We start from the raw sequence: 20,036 nt of genomic DNA on the forward strand, positions 1-20,036 counted from the left end.
TTCCCTTCCCACTCCCCCGCTTTGTGCGCATACCTTTGCTCTCTCTCTCAAATAAACCTTAAAAAAAAAAAGAGTTCTAATAATACAAATTTGATTAATGCACATTGCCAAAAGTTCTATACCATCTTTACACTTAAATAAGAATTTCTCCTTTAGTCTTTTTCTACAAATTTATATTTTTCTCTCTCTGCCTTCAAATTTCTAGTCAACCCTTTCCCAAAACTTCTCTTTGATTAATCCCACCTGGATCGAGTCACTAACATTCAAGCACGTATGTTTAAATAAAACTAGATTTGGTCCTCAGTTAAATCTTTTATGTTCATCCTATCTTCTCAATATATTTAGTATTTCTCTTTGTCTTCAATATTAATGCAGTTTAATTATGATTCACTAATACCATTTAGGCCAGCAATATAAAAAAAGAACCCAAAGACTTAGAGGTTCATTTTCTTTTTTTTTTTTTTATGGATTATTTTTTTTAAAATTTTTTTTATTTTTTCAGCATAACAATATTCATTATTTTTGCACCACACCCAGTGCTCCATGCAATCCGTGCCCTCTACAATACCCACCACCTGGTGCCCCCAACCTCCCACCCCCCACCCCTTCAAAATTCTCAGATCGTTTTTCAGAGTCCATAGTCTCTCATGGTTCACCTCCCCTTCCAATTTCCCTCAACTCCCTTCTCCTCTCCATCTCCCCTTGTCCTCCATGCTATTTGTTATGCTCCACAAATAAGTGAAACCATATGATAATTGACTCTCTCTGCTTGACTTATTTCACTCAGCATAATCTCTTCCAGTCCCGTCCATGTTGCTACAAAACTTGGGTATTCATCCTTTCTTTTTTCTTTTTTTTTTTTTTTTTTTTACAGCTTTATAAACATATATTTTTATCCCCAGGGGTACAGGTCTGCGAATCGCCAGGTTTACACACTTCACAACACTCACCATAGCACATACCCTCCCCAATATCCATAACCCCACCCCCTCTCCCAACCCCCTCCCCCCATCAACCCTCAGTTTGTTTTGTGAGATTAAGAGTCACTTATGGTTTGTCTCCCTCCCAATCCCATCTTAGAGGTTCATTTTCTTATTTCCACTTCTAATATATACTAAGTGCCTACTTTCTATATTATAGGTTTTGATACTTATTTTCTCTTACCTCATTACATTAAAGTGCTTAAAAACTCCATCAATGAAACATAGAAAGCTACAGGGAATATACTTTAACAGCTGAATAATTAAAATCTCTAGTTCATTGGTTACTACTTAATGCCAAAACCAATATAGAAAGAATTCTATAATCTTTATTTTACAGAACAATTCTAAAAACATATTGAACTGTTATCTCTTATGCTTCTTAATTAGGTAACACTTTGTAAATTTTAAATCTAAGTAGTATGGGGATAATATTTGGGAAAATCTGGCCATAACTGAAACTCTTTGGTACAAATCCAATTCTGCTATTTCACCGATTCATTTTTATTATTTTATTATTATTATTTTTTAAGATTTTATTTATTTGACACAGAGAGAGACAGCGAGAGAGGGAACCCAGCAGGGGGAGTAGGAGAGGGAGAAGCAGGCCTCCCGCTGAGCAGGGAGCCTGATGTGGGGCTCCATCCCAGGACCCTAGGATCATGACCGGAGCTGAAGGCAGACACTTAATGACTGAACAACCCAGGTGTCCCTATTTCACTGATTTAAACTGCAGTGGGGAAAAAGGTCAGTCAAGGTTCAGAAATTACTATTTTTTAAAAAAAGATTATTTGAGAGAGAGAGAGAGAGAGAGAGAGAGAGAGAGAACACACAATGGGGGGGGGTGCAGAAGGATGGGGAAAAGCAGAATCCCCACTGAGGAGGGAACCAGACCTGGAGCTCACTCCAGGACCCTGAGCTGAAGGGTGAATCTGAATCAATCTGAATCAAACTGAGCCACACAGGCACCCAGGTCAGAGATTATTTGGAAAAAATGCAGCTTTTTTATTTTCAAAGGGAAAATTCACATAATAGTAAAAGAAGTAACTTTCTCCAGCCTCAGGAAAAGCAAGTAAGCGTTTTAGGAACCAATATTTTAATCAATTTATGCAAAACCAATTAAAAATGCCCATCTATATATTTTGATATAAGAAGATACCCAAACATTATTAAGTGAAAAAGCTGCTTGCTATTTTTTTTAAATCTAGCATAGTATAGAAAAAAGAACAATATTTTATATTTTTTTAATGTACTAATTTTTTGACAATGGTTATCTCTGAAATGAGCATTTGGGAAATGCACTCTAGGCCTTCAATTTTCATAATTTTCTTTGATATATAAGAACCTTTATAGAAAAAACCAGATTTTAAAAAACTATAAACTTTAGTCTTAGTAAACACAGAACATAATTTTATTGTTAATGCAAAGACTTTAGTTTTTTTAGAGCAGTTTTAAGATTCATAGCAAAACTGAGAGGAAGATCTAGAGACTTCCTGTGTACCTCTTGCTGCCCCACATTCACAGCCTCTCATCAATAGCCCCCCACCAGAGGTAATTTGTTACAACTCATGAGTCCACACTGAGACATCATCATTACTCGAAGTCTATAGCTTATGTGACAGTTCACTCCTGGTGTGTTCCACTATGGGTTTGGACAAATGTATAATGACATGTATCTATCACTATAGTATACACAGTATTTTCACTGCCCTAAACACCTTCTGTGCTCCACCTACTTACATCTCCCCAACTCTACCTCAACTACTGGCAACCACTGATCTTTTTACTGTCTCCATAGTTTTGCCTTTTATAGTTGGAACCATACATATGTACCCTTTTCAGATTGGCTTCTCTCACACAGTAATATTCACTTAAGGTTCCTTATGTCTTTTCATGGCTTGATAGCTCATTTCTTCTTAAACCTGAATAATATTCCATTGCCTGGATGTACCGGCTTATTCATCTATTCACCTAGTAAAGGACATTTTGGTTGCTTCCAAATTTTGGAAGTTAGTAATAAAGCTGCTATACACATTCATCTGCAGGTCTTTGTGTGGACATTAAGTTTTCAACTTTTCAGTAATACCAAGGAACATACAACTTTTGGAAAATTCTGAGTTCCCAATAAATATCATGAGAATTAAAATGTAAGCTTGTAACATAGTGCCTAGAATACAGGAAAGGTTCAATAAATGCTACGATACTTTTAATTCTGCAATGTCCTCTAATGCTACCAAATTATATACTAAGCCAAGCCAGTATACTTAACCATCAACAGTAGTTAATGGTTATTCCATCTCCTTCTTTCCTATCAGGTGCCACTTCTTGCTGTCAGTATACCTACTTTTTTAGAGGTACCTCTTCATATCTGTTGCTTCAAATCTCCTCTGAACTCCAAGAATATCCTGACTGTGCCTATAAAATGTCTGAAAACAAGCTGCCCAAAGCCCATTTTAATTTAAAAAAATTACCAAATACACAATTATATTCTGATTCAGTTTTTCAGATTCTCTCAAATTCCAGCCCCATCCTTCAACTGAGAGAGAACTCAACAATCCCAAATGTGTATTTGTTGTGTGATTCCCACCTTCTTTTTCCTGATTTTATTCTCCAGTTCCAGGCCTGGGTTGAGGGTGGGCTGAGCAGGGAATGCAGATGGGTTTATCATGTGAGCACTGAGTTCTAGGTCACCATACTCCCAACCTTTCACTAAACAATGATGTTAAAAAGAAGATAAAGTTACTGAAACTTAGATGCCTTAAAATTGTTTGTGCAGCAGGGCGCCTGGGTGGCTCAAATGATTAGGTTATCTGCCCTTGGCTCAGGTCATGATCCCAGAGTCCTGGGATCGAGCCCTGCACTGGGCTACCTCTCTCTCCTACTTGTGCTCCCTCGTTCTCTCTGTCAAATAAATAAATAAATAAAATCTTTAAAACAAAACAAAAAAACCCTGCTAATGCAGCATTTTTTAGACCATGTACAAAAGTGGGATGACCATCTTCAAAAATAAACAACTAGGTCTTTCTTAGTGAAATTGTTAACTGTGGGGTTTCCTTTCATAGCTACAATAGAGAAATTTGATTCTTAGTTACAGTGGCCCAGGTAGTTATTGTAGTCACTTTACTACTGAGATCTCTCAAAAAACAAAAGCAATCCGTCAAACTGCATGGCCTCACTACACACATTCAGATACTAACAAGGCACCTGTACCAAATGCAATATTACAGAATACAGCTTAAAAAAATTCGTCTTCATTGTCTCATTTCATCCTGTGTGTCAAACCTGTAAGGCAGGGGTCCATTTAACAGATGAAAAAAGACTAAAGCTTAAAGAATTTGAATTTACTTGCTCAGAGCAAATAAACAGCAGAACCTGAAACTAAGGAGACAATGATACAGTGTAAGAAATGATTTTGTAAGTCAGCTCTACCTGAGTTTAAATCCTACCACTTACTATTTATAAGACTAAAATGGGAGCTCCATGACTTCCTTTTGTTCACTGCTATATCTCCAGTGTCTAGAACAGTGCAAGTAAATAGCAGGAGATCAGTAATAGATGATAAACATTACCAAAATTCTTTGGATCTGTTTCCTCATCTGTAAATGGAAACAATGAGGTTGTATCTGCTGATATAATGTAATATAATGTAATATAATGTAATGTAACATAACATAATGCAATATAATCCTAGTTTAGTGCTCTTTACATAGACCACTGATTCTCTCACTTCTCCAGTAGGTTCTAAGGAAGTAGCAGAGAGCAAATGTCTGCACAACTGACAGGCAAGCTAGGGGGTAATCAGGATGGGGAGGATAAAGAGCTGAACGGTTTCTTCAAGTAGTCAGGTTTTGTCTTTCCTATTCTGCCATAGCAATGACAAAGGATCTTCTAGAACAATCTGTTGGCTGATCCCTTATTTCAAAACAGAAAGTCTTGGTAAGGAGGCAAGCACCTAATCTATACTTATAAAATGCAACAAGAAAGAGGGGAGGAATACCTAAAGGTAAATGAGACAGTGAGAAAAAAGTACTGAGGGGAGAGGATCCAGACAGTGTACCTATACTGACTAATTCACCCTAAGAATGGCATCCACCCCATTTCTCTGTAATTTAGCATGCTCTTTCCAATAAAACTAATTCTGGTGATAAAGCAGTCTTTAGGACCACTGGTAAGTACTACCAGAGATCAAAACAAAAGGTATACGCTATTAGTAAGTAGAAACAAAAACTAAAAGCAAAGGGAGATGGTATTGCAAATGGTACCATCAAGAAAGTGAAAGGACAACTCATGGAATGGAAGCAAATAGCTGCAAATCATATAAGGGATTGTACCCAAAAAACACAAAGGACTCTTACAACTCAGTAATAAAAACGATAAATAACCCAATTTAAAAATGGGCAAAGGACCAGAACAAACATTTCTCCAAAGAAGATACGTAAATGATCAATAAGCACATGAAAGGATGCTTGACTTGATATAGTCATTAGGGAAATGCAAATGAAAATGACCACAAGATACCATTCCATAGCCACAAGGATGGCAAAGTAAAAAAGATGGACAGCAAATTGTCCATAGTCAGCACTTGGTGAGGATGTGGAGGAACTGCAACTCTCACACACCGCAGTGGGAATGTAAAATGATGCAGTTGATCTGGAAATCTGGAGGTTCTTCAAACGCTAAACATGGTGTTACCATATGACTTAGCAATTCTACCTCTAGGTATATACCCAACAGAACCGAAAACATACGTTCACACAAAAACTTGTACTTGATTGCCTGTTACAGCATTATTTATAAGAGCCAAAAAGTGGGAACAACCTAAATGTCTGTCACAGAATGTTGACAGATCCATAAAGTAGAATTTATCAATAAAAAGAAATAAAATCTTGATACATGCTAAAATATGGATAAACTTTGAAACATTACAGTCAGTGAAAGAAATGAGACACACGACACTACATATTACATGATTCCAAGAGGCTATAAAAAGTTTTAATGCAAATAAGAAAATATTATGGTAAGTATTAGCCAATCACAAATGCTTAAGACTTGAGGAAAGCAATAATAATTTTTAACTTAATGCCATAGATAATGTCATTTAAAATTTTTGCATATGAAAAATTCATTTTTTCTTGGAAGAGCAGGTAAGAGAGAACTCAGTGGAGTATATAAAACCCAGTCCTTGTATTATCAGAGGAACTACTAAAACCCAGTAAGAAATACATGCATATTTAAACTATCAGGTAGCATAATAATGACAAAATAGGTATCTTTAAGGTTTTTTTTTTTTTCTAACTTGGAAATAAAGATGCAACTTCCATACAATGGAACTTACTATACAATAAACAAAAAAGAGAAGAAAGGTGGTTCATAAAGCAATGGACTAATGTTCAAGATATTTTAAAAGAAAAGGGTATCAAGCATTAAAAGGGACAGGAGATTGTATGTGTGTGCACGTTCACATATATACACAAATACCTATGTGTATACATGTTTCTGGTGGTCTGTATAGACACAAGCTTTGGAAAAATATACTAACATTATTAGGGCTATCTGTGGGGAGGGTAAGAGAGCAATGGAAGTAGAGAAGGGAAGCCTTCCTCCGTTCCACTTTTTGGGTACTTTGAGTTGTGAGTAATGTGAATGTATGTGTAACAAAAGAAAAAATTAGAAGTACTTTACCTTGCACCATTGTTCCTAATGACTTCCACAGTTTCTTCAACAAAATATCGATCCTTGACATATGCAAAAATATCATCACAAATTTCATGTAAGCGTGAACGATGGGTAAGGTTGGTCAAGTATAAAACTGGAATAATTAGTGGTTCTGGAAAACTCTGAAGATTCTGTCTTGCTTTTTTTTCTGACTCAAGTGCTTCCTGATAGGTCAGTCCAGGTCTACCCGTCACAGCACAACTCCACACAAGGCTGTTGCACAGAATGGTTCGTTCAAAAAAGTCACTGATTAAAAAACAAAAACAAAAATCCATTCATTACCTATCATTTCACAAATTTTACATTAAAAGCTGATAAAGGATTGTGGCTTCACTGCAAAATTTTACACAGAATCATAGAATAAGGAAGGGCTTACTAATTGGTCAACTTACGCATTAATACAAAGCTAACAAAAAGTATATTTAAACTAGACATTTATATTTTGCAATTTAAAGGTACATTCAGCTGAAATTGGGACTTTCATTTCCATCACTTTTGAAATTAGGAGTGAAACTGAAAATAAACTCAACCTTTCTTTTTTCTTGTAATTTTAAAGCTTTTTGTTTCAAAGCAGCCAAAACACTAGGGACAATTTAAGCACTTAACTATGAACTTTAAGAAGCTCTAACATAATAGAGAAAAACTGGCAAATCTAAGCATATAATGATGAGAAAATTTAAGTAAATTACAGTATTTCATATAATGAAAAATCATAATCATTAAAACAGTATGAAGAGAGTTCTTAAATAACATGCTCACAGGGGAAAAAAAAAACAAAAAAACTTTCCAGTTTGATTTCCTCCTGCATTTTTGGAAGTAAAAGCTTACCAAAACAATATATATAATATGGTTCCACTTGAAAGAAAGAAAAAGGCAGGAAAAAGAAAGCTCAAGAAGCATGAAAAGATTTCTAGAATGTTATACAAAAATCAAGGCCAATAGCTACAGAGTAGGGATGGGCCTGGGGACCATTCTACTGAGTGCTTTTCTGCACTGTTGGAATTTCTTAACATGAACATTTCTTTCTTTTCAAAATTCTATCCAGTCAGTTTTAAAATGCAAGAAATCCATAATATGGAAAGATTTCTAGGGCACACTAAGTAGAAAAAAACTCAAATCACTGAATATACAATCCCATATTTTGGTTCACTAATTAGAACCAAAAAATGTGTACTTATACAAATACTATAGACAGATGTTCCCTATGGGGAAAGGGAAGGACTGCAAAAGAAGGAAAAAGAAAATTTGTTATCCTAAGTATGTCTAATGTTGCTTGAATTTGTATAATGAGCATGTACTTGTATTGTTTTTACAATCAACAAATTTTAGAAAATGTTAGACATACACAAAAAAGGTAATTATGGTTGCCTCTAAGTGGTAAGGTATGGGTAAATATCTTTCCTTCCTCTATACTTTGATGTACTTTAACATAGTTTCATTTGTATATTTGTCTGTAGAAAGAACAACAACGAAAATGAAATCTATGGAAAAAAAGAGAAACTAATCATAACCTAATATATATATATCTGAGATCTAAAGAGGTTGATGCTTTCGTCAAGATACATGAATCTAATTCAGTACAATGAAGATCCTTTGAAGTATGTACCTTTTAGTAGAGGTGATAATGGATGTATATCATTAAAATTAAAACTACAAGGTGATTAAAAGATACCTAAAAGATAAGTAGATATCCTTGAAACGTGAGAGGAAGGATCGGAGGAGAGACAGGAAAAAATGGTCAAGAAGTATTAGAACAGTCTTTTGGAGGAAGTGGTTAGGTTATAAAGGAAAAGTAGGGTTGAAGAAAGGAATACCAGACAGAGAAAAGATGAATGCAATATGGTTCTCATAAACAAGAAAATTTATGTATGTTAGAGATCGACAACAGATATGCCCAGTAAGTGGTTATCAATGGTACAGAATAAAATAAATGATCTTGAAAGAAGTCTTAAGTTTTACTGCCTAAAACTGCAGTTCACTTAGAAAGTGTTATAAAAGTTTTAAATTTTTTATTATTGGAACAAACATAACTGTAAGACTTAGCTTAACAAGCCAACACATAACCAGCACATGATGTATGTGAGGTATACTTCTGATAGTTTAAACTATAATACTGTTTAAGAAAAATATATTTCAAATGTAGGTATCTAACATTAACTAGTCTCTAAACCAGTGCTAGCAAACATAGAATGCTAGCCACACATATAATTTTAAATTTTCCAGTGGCTGCATTAAAAAAATTTTTAAAGAGAAACACTAATTTTATATATTAATTACTTTTACATATTTGATTTAACCCAGTACATTCCCAAATGCTTTATTTCAACATGTGATCAATTTTAAATGCTTTAATATGTAAATATTTTAAATTATTTGGGGGAGGTACTAAGTATTCAAATTCCAGTATGTATCTTACTTTTATTGCCCATCTTAATTCTGATTAGTCATATTTCGAGTTCTTAAAAACCCCTGGGCCAAGTAATGGCTCCTGACAGCTCTAATCAAAGTTATTTGGTATTTGGTCACCTAGGGTACTCCACGCCATGTCAGGGAGACAGACTTTATACTGAGTTGCAATAAACACAACTTAGATGTGTTGACGTTGTTCAAAATACCAAAAATCAATGGCACAAGTGCCACAAACCTCCATTAAACATGTGTTACTAGGCAGAAAAATAGGATAGTCAGTAACCATTGCTGTACATATGGCTCTCCTTTTACACCCAGGTTCCCACCTCCTCTTGCAAAGTGTTTGTACTGTGTTTCCCTTGTGTGTATCTACTCTGCAAAGTTGTTATATTATAGCCCTGCTGTGTAGAAAAATCTACCCTCAGGAGGAGGCAGACACAGACACTATCACCATGGCCTTTTTAAAGCAAGCAAGCAAGCAAAAAAAAAAAAAAAAAAAAAAAAGGCGCAATTCTCCTGATTCATTACCTCTTACCAGCATGGTACTATCTCTAACATTTTATACCTTCACTTTCTCACACTTCTGTAACTCTGCTCTTCATCCATTTGCTGTACACATTTAAATATATAGAATTCTTCTAATAATAACTCTAGGGGGTTAGGTAACAGTGCCTCCTCAATTTCTATATTATAAGAATTTAAGATCATGAAACTTTTATAAGAAGCACTTTTTGCTATTATGAACAAAAAACTTAAAAAACAAAATATTGTTTTGTATGAATATGTTTAGGCTAATATAATCATGTGTCCGATTTATTACTACATTCCTTCAACCATCTTCTTTTTTTTTTTTTTAAGATTTTATTTATTCATTTGAGAAAGAGACAATGAGAGAGAGCATGAGCAAGGGGAAGGTCAGAGGGAGAAGCAGATTCCCCATGGAGCTGGGAGCCCGATGCGGGACTCGATCCGGAAACTCCGGGATCATGACCTGAGCCGAAGGCAGTCGTCCAACCAACTGAGCCACCCAGGCGTCCCCTTCAACCATCTTCTTTACCAGAGAGGAGTATACTACTGGCCTGGAGGCCAAATCTAGCCTTCCACCTGTTTTTGTAGTTTTATTGGAACATAACCGCACCCATTCCTTTAGGTATTGTCTGTAATTGCTTTCTCACTATGTCCTGTGGAGCTGAGCAGGCGCAGTAGACACCATTGCCTACAAAGTCTAAAATTTGATTTTATCTGACCCTTTAAGAAAAAATTTGAGGACTTCTTCTCTTTATCATTATTTCTTAAGGAAAAAAAAATTGTTTCTGAGTTATCAGTTCGACTGCCAGCAAGAACACACCTTTAATTAATATAAAGTCAACCAACACTCTGGTGAACAAACTAAGGGACAAAGGGCAACATACTGTTAACTTACAGAGTCATTTGGAAAACTTAAAAATCTAGTGGAATAAGATTAAGAATGATGTAACATATAGAATGGCTAAAATTCACAACACAGGAAACAACAGATGTTAGCAAGTACGTAAGAAAGAGGAACCCTCTTGCATTGTTAGTGGGAAGGCAAACTGGTAAAGCCACTTTGGAGAACAGTATGGAGGTTCCTTAAAAGCTACCCTATGATCATTGCACTACTAGGTATTTACCCAAAGGATAAAAAAATACTGATTTGAAGGAATACATGACTGGTGTTTATAGCAGCTTTATCAATAATAGCCAAATCATGGAACTGATGAATGGCTAAAGAAGATGTTTTATTTACACACACACACACAATGGAATATGAGTCATAAAAAGGAATGAAATCTTGCCATTTGCAACAATGTGGATGGAACTAGAGAATACTATGGCAGGCAAAATAAATCAGAGAAAGACAAATACCATGATTTCACTCACATGTGGAATTTAAGAAACAAAACAATGAACATAGGGGTTAAAAAAAGACAAGCAAACCATAAAACTAACTCTTAACTATAGAGAACAAACTGAGAGGTTGCTGGAAGGGAGTTGGGGAGGGGGCTGGGTTATATGGGTGATGGGTATTAAGGAGGGCCCTTGGGCTGAGCACTGGGTGTTGTACCTAAGTGATGAATCACTAAACTCTACACTTGAAACTAATATTCATGTTAACTATCTGGAATTTCAATAAAAACTTGGAACTAAAAAAACCAAACCAAGACCAAAACAGATAAACAAAAAGAATGAAGTGACATAAAAACTAGAAGCTAAATATAATTTAGAAAAGATAAATGCAAAGCGTATTCTCCTTAAGGGCCAAACTTTATCAATTAAACTTAAGAAAGACTCAGCACAATACTGCACAAAAGATCTAAAGGATATAAACAAACTCCTCTGTCCGTAACATATTTAGTATAACTGAGAAATGCAGCCACAGGTTAAAAACTAACATAATTTCTGACCTTAAGCGGCATATAATACCAAGAGATGGAAAAGTATTTTATAAACTTAGAAAAGTAGTAGTTGCTATAAAACAGCATACAGTGTTCTAATAATATCTACCACTGAGAGCATTACAAAGCAGGAGATTAGGAGATCTCGGGCATGGCAGACTTAACATGCCTTATGTTATCTAGACAAAAATCAGCTAGATTTATTCATAAATGGGCAGAAGGAAAGTCAGATTAATTAAAAATACAATGTTTAGTTTTAAAAAACATTAAATGACATACTACTTTGCACTTTACTCAGTGCTGCCTCAGACTTAGATAATGACATATAAGGCAGGCTCCTAAAATCTGCAGATGACACTGAGGTGGAGGATAGCAATAAAGATTTTTTAAATCTAGAGACTAAAACCCTAAATAGATATCAACAAAAGTAAAACATTATAGTAGCTTAACAAAAGTCCTAGCTTAACAATAATGAATGTGAAAAAGGCAAATTTTAAGTGAGACTGCAAATTCACACTTCTATGACTTTCTATAGTTTCCTCAGCTTAAAAAGTATTTTTTTAGCATATTTTCTGCTTAGAATGCCCTTTTTCTCCATTCTGTGTCCTGATAGCTCCATCTTTCAGGACCCAACTCAGATGTTCTCTCCTTATTAGAGGGCTTCCTCAATTCCCCAGCAGTTATCAGCTCCATTTTCTTTTTTTTTTTTTTAAAGATTTTATTTATTTATTTATTTGTCAGAGAGAGAGAGAGAGAGAGCGAGCGAGCACAGGCAGGCAGAGCGGCAGCAGAGGCAGAAGGAGAAGCAGGCTCCCCGCCGAGCAAGGAGCCCAATGTGGGACTTGATCCCAGGACGCTGGGATCATGACCTGAGCCGAAGGCAGCCGCTTAACCAACTGAGCCACCCAGGCGTCCCTCAGCTCCATTTTCTATGGTCCCATTACACAGGCTCCATAGCACACGTGATTTATGCCATTGTGTTATGGCATTCTATTCTCACTAGAGGGACAAATTATCTAAATATCTCCAGACTCTGCAAAGCATAGTGTCAAGGGTAATAAACAAACATACTCTCCACTGGCAGCCCACATTTATTTTTATGTGTATCTAAACAGAGAAAGTACACACATGACTGTGAAGGAGAGGAAAGTGTCTGAATTTCAGCTTACCACTTGTAGAATGTGGTAAGCTTTGGGTAAATTACACAACCTTATCGAACCTGGTTCCCCTCTATAAAATGGGGATATCTTCCATAAACAGTTAATATGAAAATTAAATAAGATAATAATAATGTATACCCAGCATACTGTATGTGCATTCAATAAATAGTTATCAATTCTAACTGTTCAGGTACCATATCTGCAAAGAGAGCCTAGAAAAATACATAGAATAACCACTGTGATAGCGGAACAATGTCAGAGGAATTCATGAAAGACTTGAGCATCTTTGAAGAAAAAGTTTGGCATCGGGTAGAAGGGTAGCAAGAGGGATTAACTGCAGAGAGATTACTGATGAACTCCCAAAATCCAATCAGAATGGTCCAAGCATAAAATCTTACCAGCTGCTCAGTGGTAGTCTGTCTCCAAAGAGAGTTGAAGGTAGGCAGGCTCCTTAGAAATATGACTGATACTTGTATCTCACAAGAGAGAAAGTTTATTTTACCACCTCTTTAATCTGGGCTAGCCCTGAGACTGGCTTTGACCAACATTATACAGAAATGACATTGAGAGACTTCTGCTCTCACCCTCTTGGAACCCTGAGACCAGCACCTAAAGAAGCCCATGTTAGTCTTTTGAGGATGAAAGACCACATGGTAAGAAAAGCCACCTCGGTATTAATATGCCACATTGTACACTTTAAATATCTTACAAATCTATTGGTAAATTACACTTCAATAAAGGTAGAAAAAAAAAAAACCACATACACATAAAGAAAGAAAAGCCATCCCGGCTGAGCTCCCTGCTGTGTGACTTGAGGCTACCTCTTACTCTATCACAGCCTCAGCCTCGCCTCCAGCTGACCATAGCTAAATGAGTGAGCACACAGGCCAGGAGAAACCACACTGGCATTCTGCAGAAGAGTGAGCAAATAAAACAGATGATTATTTTGAGCCACTAAATTTTAGGATGGCTCGTTATACAGCAACTGGTAAGACATGTTCTGTCTGAAGAAAGAATGTATTAACCCAAAACATGGTAGCCTACTAAGTGGATAAAAAGTAAAGGAAAGGCATTTAGGAATCCCTGCTATACCACCTAAGAAAAAAAGACTCATAGACCCAAATATCAGGACCATGTAGCAGACTTATTCCTAAATAGGAGCTGAAAACATAATTTGAAGATACTAGCTACGAAGATTATCCAATTTTCCTTAAAAATTCCATGCTCACCAAATGGCCTTCAGATAATAGACTTCATATTTAGCTAATTATCAGTATGAGAACTAGTCTTTTGAAAGATGTTTTTCCCCACTGTAAACTGATGGCATTCTCGCTTGTATATTTAACATCTCGAGCTTAATCACTGGGGATACAGTAAAGAAGCCAAATGTCTGGGCAGACAACAGAGTAGTGCCTACCCAAAGATCTAGGTAGCAAGCTTAAATTCAAAGCAGAGCCCTATGTTCCTGGTGTACATTTCTGCAAGCTTCAACAAATACTAGGGAAAATTCTCCATAATATGTACCATGTGGGTAGTAAATAAGAAAATAACCTCCAGAGTCTTAGGTATGTGAGTGAAACGTCTGGTGTCACCAACTGCTAGACAGGTTGTTTTTGACACTGATCTCAGACTTACTCTCTTTAACCCAAATCCAGTTTCCTTATCTGTAAAAGAGGGCTATTGAAAGGACTGAATTAACAAATAAGGAGCTGATGAACCATGAAAATCAGGTTAAACACCTTTCACTAGAAAGCCAGGTTGAAACATAAGCTAGCGTATAAGTAATGAAGAGGTTCCTACATTTTGTATGAAAAGTATAACTCACTCAGAGATGGTAAAAAACATTCCAATTCCAAGGGTCTAAATGGCTAAAGAAATAAGTTATTTTATTTAGGAAATCAAGTCATTTGGTAATACAACAAATCACCTTCCTTATCCCACAACTCTAGAATTCCTAGTATTCAGACCTGACTGCTCCATTTTTTAACAATCCACAGTCCTAAAAACATAAATAAAAACAAAACTGTCAGCTAACCAAATTACAGAATAAATTTTTATCTTATCTAAAAGATTAAAGTACATGCTTTATTCTGCTCTCTTTGCCCATGAGCTTAGTTTTGTGTGTGTGTGTGGTTTTGGAGGTGGAGGGGGAATAAAATCTTTTTTAAAGTACAGTTGGACACACAACATTAAGTTAGTTTCAGGCGTACAACTAAGTGATTTGACTAGCTTAAACGTTATGCTACATTCGCTGTAAGTATAGCTACCATCTGTATAACATTGCTCTTACAAAATCACTGACTATAGAGTTGAAGGGTTGTGAGCTTAGTATTTTTCTTAACTTTATTTTTTTCTAGATTCCACAAATGAGAGAGATCATTGGTACTTTTCCTTTCTGTCTGACTTACTTCATTTAGTAGCATAAGGACCACAAGGTCAATCCATGTTGTCCCAAATGGCAAGATTTCAATTTTTTTATGGCTGAGTAATATGCTTTTGTATATATACCACAATTTCTTTATCCATTCATCCACTGATGAAGACTTAGGGTGTTTCCATATCTTGGTTATTGTATATAATGCTGCAATGAACATGGGGGTGCATATATATTTTCAAATTAGTGGTTTTAAAATTCGGATAAACACCCAGGAAGAGTTGAGAGATCAATTTGTAGTTCTATCTTTTTTAAGTTTTTGAGGCACTTCCATACTGTCTTCCAGAGTGGCTGCACCAATTTACATTTCCACCCACAGTGCAGAAGAGTTTACTTTTTTCCACATCCTAGGCAGCAACTGTTATGCGCTAGTCTTTTTGATAAAAGCCATTCTAACAAGTGTGAGGCGGGATCTATTTGCATTTCCCTGATGATTAAGGTTGTATAGCGTCTTCTCATGTACCTGTGAGCCATCTTTATGGATCCTTTAGAAAGACATCTATTCAGATCTTCTGCTCATGTTTTAGTAAGATTTTTTTTTTTGCTATTGAGTTGTATTATTCAAGTTATAACTTGAATATTAGCCCCTACTAGATGTATAATTTGCAAATATTTTCTCCCAAGTCAGTAGCTCACCTTTTTATTTTGATGTTTTCCCTTGTTTGCAGAAGCTTTTTAGTTTCACACAGCCCCACTTGTTTATATTTGTTCTCCTTGCTTTTGTTTTTAGTGTCAGATTAAAAAAACCTCACCAATAACTGTATCAAGGAGCTTACCATTTAAGAGTTTTATGGTTTCAGGACTTCTGTTCAAGTCTTTAATTCATTTTGAGTTTATTTTTGTGTATAACACAAAGATATTGGTCCAGTTTATTCTTCTATACTTACTTTAGCTTATGCGTTTGCCTACAGTTAAAGGGCTATTTTTAACGAGTCTTCTTTACTTAAGGAAAGCAGGTCAAACAAGAGTTAGCAATTAGTTAAAGATCATGTAGTTCCAACAAACAGAAAAAGGAGTTTGTACTGTATAAGGATCCATCCTGGTCACAGTCCCTTTCTCAAAAAACTCAGAGTTTAGGAAAGAGAAAATTTGAGGCAACAAATGTACTGCATTACCCTGCAATAATAGCTGATCTTACACTAGATAAAAAGGAGAGATGGTCATCGATGCCTAGGACAAAGGAGAAAGTGTTAGGCTATTATATCAAGCACGATAAAGACAGAAAACTATTTAACAAAAGGTCACACGGGCAACTTCTACTAACCAGAGTCAGAGGGAAAAGTTACTTTGCACTGTGTTGCAAAGGGAACAAGGCAGGGGGGGTGTAGAATATCTCTTTGAGATTAAGGTAGAAAAGGTTATATTCAAGAAATCAAAACCTGAGCAATTGGGTGAGCACAATAGTCTTCACACCATTACAAAAGACAAATATTCATATAATGCACTTAAAGGGTAATCTTCAAACAAATTCACATAAACCAACTGGTGATTTAATGAATGAGTGAAAACAGAGGTTTCCTTCTCCAGACTTGTGCTAAGGGTCAGATTACCATAATACTAAGGATCACCATATACCATACACTATGAATGCAATTTTGGAAAGATGTCTCTGTAATCATCTAAGAGAGAGAAAGTAACCCAAAATTTAACACAACTAAATGTCAGTCTTCTTCCATTTTTGCCAATTCAAAGTCACAAAAATTAATACCTAAGAACACAACACTAGCAGCTCTGCTTTGTTCAGGGTAAATGATCAAATATCTTTGCTCCCAAACCAAATGCCTTTCCTGAACTGCTTGTAAATTGCAAAAACCCAAATACTTCAGCACAAACAACAAAAACCAAAAACCAGCTATTAAAATAAAAAATCTGTTAATAAGACTACAAAGGGCACAGTTCCTTAATATTAGTGGAAGGTAGTAGGTTTGGAATACCAAAAATCTCTTCCTCTATTTTGGCATTTCAGATATTTCAGATTTCTCCATTATTATATATATCATCCAGAACCAAAGTATACAAAAAATTTAATTCAAAAAGGACAGCCATATCCTGTTTCCTTCTAAAGCAAGAAAAGCCTCTCAAAAAGATAAGATTGCTTAAATCAAAGTGGAAAAGTTAAGCCCATTTTCTATTTTGTTGGCATTCTTTTTTTTTTTTTATTTTGTTGGCATTCTTAAATGCTATTTTTAAAAATTGTTTTGGTATTGCCAAGGATTTTAACTTAAAAAAAAAAAAAAAAGACGTCGTCGTTGTCAAGTTACCTAATCCAAATTCACTTAAGGAGTTTCAAGAGTGAACTCTATTTGAGTAACGAAACAAGTCCGTACAGGAGCAGAGTTGAGATGTGCACTACTATTTAAAAGCACAGTCTGCTGAAAACTTTTCCAGATATAATAAGTTTAGGTGTAACTCTTTCTGTGGAGCTGAAGAAAAAGAAGCCTTACTTTAAAAGCTCAAAGGAACGGACTTCTCTAACCTCACTGCTCCTTTCTCGGACAGGTGCAGACTTTGCCTAAAGCCCTCCCTCGAGCAAGCCCCCAATCAGAAAAAGTGGCTCCTACACACAATTTATTTCGTTGCTCTAACATTTGGTTTCTAAGCCACAAAGGGATTCCTTCCGAGCGGAGACGATAAAGCACAAGAAAAAGGGAGGATCAGGCTGTTTCCCCGATCGACCAATTCAGGTTCTCACTTGGAGATCCCGTTTCAACACCGATCTCTAAAACACCCCAGTGCTCGGTGTCACAAGACAAGGGGATCTCTGGGGACACACCAGGCGAGGCACTGAAAATTTAGCAGCCAAAACTACACACGCGCCAGCTCCGGGATTCTTATCAAAACAATAGCGAGTGGCACATGTCAGGCAGCCCACATGCGCAGCGGGATAAAAAGAGGAGACGGGCTGAGGCTGGAGTTGAACTTGTCTTAACCCCCTCCCCCAATAGCCACAGCCGCCCTTGGGGCCACGCGAAAGTGATAACTAAGGGCGCCCAGTGCCCCGCTCTCTCCTCCTTCTCCTCCCCCGCCGGCACCCCCGCCCGAGCCCGACTGGTTCCTCACCGAGATCTCCTGGAGGCGGAGACGCTGAGTTCTCCGGGGCCGGGAGTTAGTCACCGAGAAGAGGTGGTGACAGAGCACTCAGCTCGCGTCGCACAGTGCGAGGCCTAGCCACACGGGACGAGAGGCCGCCGCGGGAGGCTCTCGCGTCCCGGGCCCCCCCGCCCGCCGGGGAGCCCCTTCCTTCCCCGAGTCTCAGCTCCGCTTCCTCCCTTCCTCTTCTCCCCTCCCCTGGGCAGCTCCGACGTCAGGCTCCACTCCCCACCGAGGAGGCCAGCCCAGCCCGGCCGTTTCCTGCCCCCGGGGGCGGGGATTCCCTCTCCGGGCCGGGGGACCGCGGCCCCGTGCCGCTGACCCGAGCGGGGATCCCCTCGGCCGCCGGGCGGGGATCCCGGAACTAGCCCCGGAGTGCGCGTGTGGCCGAGGCGGGGAGGGGCGAGGCGGGGAGTTTCCGCTGCTCGGCGGCCCCGCGGCAGCCGCGGCTGGACGCGGTCCCCACGGCCGAGCGAGGACCCCAGCTCCTTCGGCCCCGGCCCGCTCTCCCCACGCGCGCCACGGCCGGCCGCGCTGCCCAGGGACCCCGCGCCGTCCCCGGGTCGGGCTCGGGGTGGGGGGACGGAGAAACGCGGGCCCGCAGCCAGCCGTCACTTCCAAGTCGCCCCGCCAGAAGTCCCAGGCGAGGAAAAGGAGAGAGACAAAAGGACGCTGGGGAGGGGATCCCCACACCCCCTCGCGCCCCCGCGCCCGGCCCTTACTCGTAGTGGCGGAAGATCTCGTTGGTGACTTTACAGTAGAAAACTTCCTCGTCCGGCCGCAGGTCCGCGGGCGGCTTCCGTCTCACAAACGGCTTTCGGTGTAGCAGCGGCATCTCCCGTGCGCCCGCGGGCTCACCCGCGCCCTCGGCCGCCCGCGTCGGCCCCGCTTCCCTATCAGAATTGGAGGGAAAGGAGAGCCGGTAAGGTGGGGAGCGCTCGGCGGCGGCGTGGGCCAGTCCGCGCGCCGGGGGGGAGCTCCACCGCCTTTTGTGTGACTGACGCGCCCGCGGCCGCCGCCGGAGCGGAGGTCGCTCCTGCCGCTCTTGGGGTCTGGAGCCCGCGGGGCCACCGCCTCTGCCCTCCCGGCGAGCTCCACCTCCGCACGCCCGGCGGCCCGCTCACAATGGGGCCGCACGCCCCGCCGCGGGCGGGCGGTGCGGGAACGGCGGCGGCCCCCTCCCCCAGCGCCGGCTCCCAGCCCGCCGCCGCCGCCGCCTCGGGCTCGCAACGTGCTTGGCGCGCAGCCGGCCGGCCCGACGCCGCGAGAGCTCGCTGCGGGCGGACCCCGGCGCCGCTCGGCTTTGTTCCCCCGCTCGCCTACACTCCCCGCCGGCGCCGGCCGGCTCCCGAGCGACCGCGCGGAGCCCCTCACCTGCGAGCACGCCGGCTGCCACTTCTCCACCTTTTCAACTACAAAGGCAGAGCGGGGAGTCCCTGTCCTGCCGGGGGGTCGCCTCTCGCCGGCCCCGCCGCGCCGCCGGCCGCCGCTGCTCCCGCTGCCACGGCCTGGCTCCGCGCGGGGGATCGCGTCCCACCGCCACTTCCCCGCCTCTCGGAGCTCCTGGGAAGTTTCTGATCTACTTTCGGCTCCGAAGGAGGAAGAGCTGCGGGGAGGAGCTTTTCACTTCTCGCTTCTACCTTTTTATTGGCTACTCGATGACTTTTACAGCCTGTCACTGATACAGGAAGAGACGGCGGAGAGCCTGGGAGAGCTACATTATTAATTAATGGAGCAACCCCTTGTGCAGAATCAGAAGCATCCTCCATGTTTGAGATTATCAGCCGAGAGATCTGGGGAAGGCGCTGGGGTTTCGTAAACACATGGCTAA

General features: G+C 39.6%; 1 protein-coding gene across 2 annotated transcripts in view; it reads right to left on the reverse strand.

Annotated features, from left to right (window-relative positions):
* Positions 1-19,719, reverse strand: part of BAZ1A (bromodomain adjacent to zinc finger domain 1A) — a 99,298-nt gene extending 79,579 nt beyond the window's left edge. Inside the window, exons 1-3 of one of the 2 annotated variants that reach the window (XM_047737137.1) lie at positions 19,580-19,719; positions 18,928-19,098; positions 6,663-6,941 (exon numbers count right to left, since the gene is read on the reverse strand). In XM_047737137.1, coding sequence (XP_047593093.1) covers positions 6,663-6,941; positions 18,928-19,040 — 392 coding nt within the window. In that variant the 5' untranslated portion in view covers positions 19,041-19,098; positions 19,580-19,719. Of the gene's footprint in view, positions 1-6,662; positions 6,942-18,927; positions 19,099-19,579 lie in introns of those variants that run through there. The other variant, XM_047737136.1, reaches the window with a different exon arrangement.
* Positions 19,720-20,036: the final 317 nt, after the last annotated feature.

Source organism: Lutra lutra, chromosome 7 (genome assembly GCF_902655055.1).
Source record: "Lutra lutra chromosome 7, mLutLut1.2, whole genome shotgun sequence".
Classification (NCBI taxonomy): Eukaryota; Metazoa; Chordata; class Mammalia; order Carnivora; family Mustelidae; genus Lutra; species Lutra lutra.